The sequence below is a fragment of the Saccopteryx bilineata genome, chromosome 3 (assembly GCF_036850765.1).
Source record: "Saccopteryx bilineata isolate mSacBil1 chromosome 3, mSacBil1_pri_phased_curated, whole genome shotgun sequence".
In the NCBI taxonomy this organism is placed as follows: Eukaryota; Metazoa; Chordata; class Mammalia; order Chiroptera; family Emballonuridae; genus Saccopteryx; species Saccopteryx bilineata.
This window is the reverse complement of record NC_089492.1, coordinates 211,968,133-211,972,881: the sequence shown is the minus strand read 5'-3', so window position 1 is coordinate 211,972,881 and position 4,749 is coordinate 211,968,133. Positions and strand designations below refer to the sequence as shown.

At 36.6% G+C, this 4,749-nt stretch overlaps 1 protein-coding gene across 3 annotated transcripts in view; it reads left to right on the top strand.

Moving 5' to 3' along the window:
• Nucleotides 1-3,165, top strand: part of LMO4 (LIM domain only 4) — a 17,050-nt gene extending 13,885 nt beyond the window's left edge. For all 3 annotated transcript variants that reach the window (XM_066268729.1, XM_066268727.1, XM_066268728.1), the window contains exon 5: nucleotides 2,382-3,165. In XM_066268729.1, the coding sequence (XP_066124826.1) occupies nucleotides 2,382-2,390 (9 nt within the window). In that variant the 3' untranslated portion in view covers nucleotides 2,391-3,165. The remainder of the gene's footprint in view (nucleotides 1-2,381) is intronic.
• The last annotated feature ends 1,584 nt before the right edge of the window (nucleotides 3,166-4,749 follow it).

The window sequence follows — 4,749 nt, the reverse complement described above, 5'->3', positions numbered from 1 at the left end:
AGTCTTCTGTTTTCCGCACCTTTTTCCGGGTGGTGAGAGGTAGGGTGTTCATTTTGGAATACAAAATATACTAGGCAATGAATAAGAATCTCCTAGCCTGTATTTTCTTGATGTTGGAAGCCAAAAAAGACAGGTGGCCTTCAAAAATTAATAGCTCTTAAAAGGCGTAAGGAAATACAACTTAAGGATATGTTCTTGTCAGATGTTGGTGAGAAGCTGTGTTTTGGGGGTGATGTTGATTAAGAACATTTCCCTGTTGGTATAAATGTCTCACATTTTTGCCCTCAGTGCTCAGCTCACCACGAGCACAGTCAGTTCACAAGGTAGTTTTGTAAATAAAGGTTTTGGGCAAGCTGAACATGGTCCAGAGAGATATTCATGAGAGGGCAAGGGGGAAGAGGTAATGAAAACACTTCCTGGTGGAACATAAACTGCTTTTTGGATCAGGAGACTGCTTTACAATTAGTTTCCCAAAAGCCTCTGGCATTTCTTTTCTGGAAGAGATGAGATGGGGAGAAATGACAAATAGCTTCATTTTATTATTTTCTTTTCTCTAGTTCTCCATATTTCTGGTAGGGAAAATTGGACATTAATTTTGGCTGCTTTCCTTCTATACGCAGAACCAATTATGTTTTTAGTGCATGATGCATAATAAATATACCCCAGTATCTTCTGGCTTAAAAGTAATGAGTTGTTTATTTGTATATCCCTTCTTTAAAGGCAGCTAATTGTATGGAAGGGCATAGAAACCCCCCCCTCCCCCAATCATCTGGACCCTTTAAACTTTTATTCTCCTCCTGAAATCTTTGTCTGCTATGGGTAGTTTATTCTTTTTCTGCATCATTGGCTTTTGTATATTATGAGAAAAAATAATTTTAAGCTTTTAAATCAGATAGTCTCTTGACAAATCTCAGATCACTGGTGTTGAAGGACCTACAAAATGTTATAGCCTATATCATTTAAAGGAGGCTTGGCTATCTTTAGGAGAATATTACCTTCTAGAGAGGTATGTAAATCCTTAATCAGGAATTGTTGCTGATTTTTTTTTCTTTTTATAAATTTTTACTTGCTGTGGAATTTTTTCTTCCACTCAAGAGTAATGTTTCCACCTAGAATTAACTGCTTTTTAGTAAAATAAGAGATCATCACACCTCTTTAGTTGGAGGAAAATTAGCGACTGTCCTAGTTTACATATCACTTTGCAATTCCCCTGTAGTTACATAATTGGTGGTGTGTGTGTGTGTGTGTGTGTGTGTGTCCATCGTAGAGGACATTTGATGCTCATTTATTAAATATGCTTGCTGGCTGCTACCGCATCTTTGTTCTGGACAGACAAATTACCTTTCTCACACTGAGCTTCTACTCTGGGGAATTAAGCCTCCACCACTTTAATTAGCTTGGAAGTGGGGGGTTGCAGTTCCTAATAGACTTCAGGCTTTTAGTAAGTTAGGGAAAGGGTAAAAAGAGAACTTCCTGGGAAGCTCAAAATGTCATTTAAAAACCATGAAAGTCTAATATATATTATTTCATTTTGGTAATTGCAAATAGATTGTATTTGACAACTGTGGATTATCATGTCTTAGACATTAAAATTAGACTTTCATTAAACTACATTTTTTAATTGATCATAAGTCAGTAACGTATATGTTTGATTTATATATTCAGAATATTTATGTAAAGTGACAGCAGATAGGAAATGCTAAGTGAAAAATAGTATCTGAATATATATGTATATGTACATGTAGACACACATGCACGCAGCTACTCATGTATGTAACATACCTATATGTTAAGGGGGTGACGTAGATGAATAGGTAACATGTAGGAATATCAATAATCATAACTGCCAATCTGCCAATATTTGCTTAGCTTTATTAAGTGCCAGGCACTGTTGAAAGTGCTTCATATGTATTATGAAATCCTTATGACTTTAAAGATGAGGAAACTGAGGCACAGACAGGTTATGTAACTTGCCAAGGGTTACACAGTTGAGCATATTAACCCAAAACTTCCTGGGGAGGGACATGTCTCTGAATGTACCTTTGAAATGTGACTACTAGGTGAGATGTTATTTATTCCTTACAGAAAGAAACGTGCTTTTAACAGAGTTAAGCAACTCATTGTACAATTCAACACCAGAAACTTTCTGAAAGTCCATTTATTGTCTCATTTTCTTTGCTAGTAAAACTGCAGAAAATGTTATGCTTTAGTTCTTCACTGCCAGAGTAAGTAGTGTAGAAAGTCTCTATCAAGTCACAGTTGGAAAGTAATCTAATAAAAGAAGATTAGTGAATGTAGAGAAGACGAAAGCAGTCATGTTTGAGTTTGATATCTCTCAAATTTAGCATTTTAGCTAAGATGCCCGTTTTTATTTCTTGCAGGTCTGCTAAAAGGTCAGAGTAATGCAGAATGCGTGCCTTCATCTCAGATTTTGTTCATCACAGGTGGATCCCATGTGTCTTCAGTAGACAAGTCACCTTTGTAGCTAGCACCAGTGCCAGCCAGCTCCATGCCATTGCACCTTCTTTAGTCTTGATTGCCCTTCCTGCATTTATTGTTGTATTAAAATGACTGAATATGAACATTAAGGACTCCATGAACCTGGGCTAATGGGAGACTGTAGAGAAAATGAAAAAAGATCCACCGGAGGACATCTTGGGGGTGGGGGGAGGGAGCTTGGGAGGAGGGAAATGACTAATGAAACTAATTAAAAGAAGCATTCAAATCTGCTTTCTACCCTCATTAACAATTAGCAGGGCACTGGCCAGAGTTTGTACCCTGTGTTTTACCTTAACAACATTCTATTTGCTCTTTGTATATTTAAGTGTTGTAAGGAAATGTGTTTCAATCAAAACTGAACATGAGATAAAGAGATGTGGCTTTTGTGATATTCTATCACAAATACTTTTATTGTATCTCTGTAAAATACAATGTATGTATGCATGTAAGTGTTTTCGTCCTAATGTTGCTACTCCCACAGCGAAGAAAAAGAACAAAAAATGGAAAATTTGGAAAAAAAATCAAGCTCATAGCAGCTACTGTGTAGAAACTTTCCCCTTCTTCTAATTTGCTGAATGAAGAAAAAAATCTTTTATTTGTGATATTTTCAGAGACATTTGCTCTAGTATGGTGTATTTAAATAATAAAAACTTAAAAGAAAAAATATTTGATGGAGTTTGGGTTTAAACACTGCTTTTTCTCTTGTATTTTGGAAAATTTTAGGGTTTTTAAAATTGATACCAAGTACACCTTAAATTTTAGAGGTTGAGGGAGGTGGTGTGTATATTTATTTAGCTCTGAGCCAATAAGGTATTCTTCAGATTACTTAACCATGCCATTTTTGGCAGTGGTACAAAGCAATATTTCTAACGGAGTCCTTTTTGTAAGTTCAGAATATTCTTTTAACAGCACTTCATTACACTTCTCCTATATCACAGTGAATCTTTTGTATTTATATATAAATATTTGTTTGATTCTTCAGCTATTTCATTTATTCTTTTTTCTCAGTAGGAAAGCCCTATGTTATTGATGAAAAGCATGTTAAAGAATGTGGAATAACCGTCTTGTTCTCTTACCAAGTTTATAGCTTTTGAAGGAAATAGCATTTGCAAACCATACCTGTACATATTTTGAAGTTCTATTAGTTGTTAGGGACCTAGTGCTCTTTTATAGTCATGTTCAGTGGGTGAAGCAGCCATTTCCTGGTGAGCTTTCAGACTCCTGTGGTCTGCTGTATGATTTGTTTATTTTGTTTTGCTCTTACACTCCTCTACAGTCTCTGCCTTTCCATATGTTTGGAGAAGGGTTTGGAATTCATTTAATAGTAGTCTTGAGATGTTTAGTGGCTAGTTCTAAAGGGTAGGGTGTCCCCAGCAGCCCTTGCGTTGCCTGCAGAGGTGCCCTGAGGAAAGTGTGTGTAGGCCAGCGACTCTGGGTCCAGGGCCAGTGCTGGAAGCAGGAAAGCCAGAGGCTGCGCTGCAGGCTCATCATCTGGGGGCAAATCTCAGCTACAACCTATATCCCAGGTTAATAAAACCAGTTGTGTTTTAATGCTAATTTTAATTTTCTTTCTAAAAGTGGTTTATTTTCTCTTGCTTTAGAGGAATTCCTTAGGCCCCATCCCTTGAGAATAGGAATAGGTTCCATGGAGAGGTCTGTGTAGCTTGGCGCAACTCAGCTTGCAGTCAGCTTCCTTGTGAGATGTGTGCCTGCTACCTACTTTCAGATTCCAGGCCAGGAGGAAAAATCACTTGCTCAAAGTGTAATCTTCCTGCAGGAGAATTTAAAGGCAGAGTTAAAGGGTATAGCTACATTAGAGCTTTATAAAAAAGAAATGCAAGAAAAAAAAATTAAATGAACAAAAATCACATAAATAACTATCTGTTAAGTTTAGATCCTAGGGGAATTTCTAGGAACTAGTTCTGGCTCTTACATTTTTTTCCCTTTAAGATACTTTAAGGGAACTTAGACTCTTCAGGATAGAAAAAGGGAAATGTTAATAACACAAGCTTCTGCTATAATCTTTTTGGCATAAGCCCTCATGTCCCATATAGTGTAGAAATTCAAAGGAGATAGTTAATAACTTTTAGTAAGGAATATAGTGTGGCATTTAGTGATGTGGGGAGCTAAGGTCATTAAAGATTTTAAATGAACTATTATATGGCTAGGTCCTCAAGCACTGCTGCGTATTTAATAACGAGCTTCTAAAAGCATTTCTTAAGTTGCAGACCTATAAGATTACAAATGTCA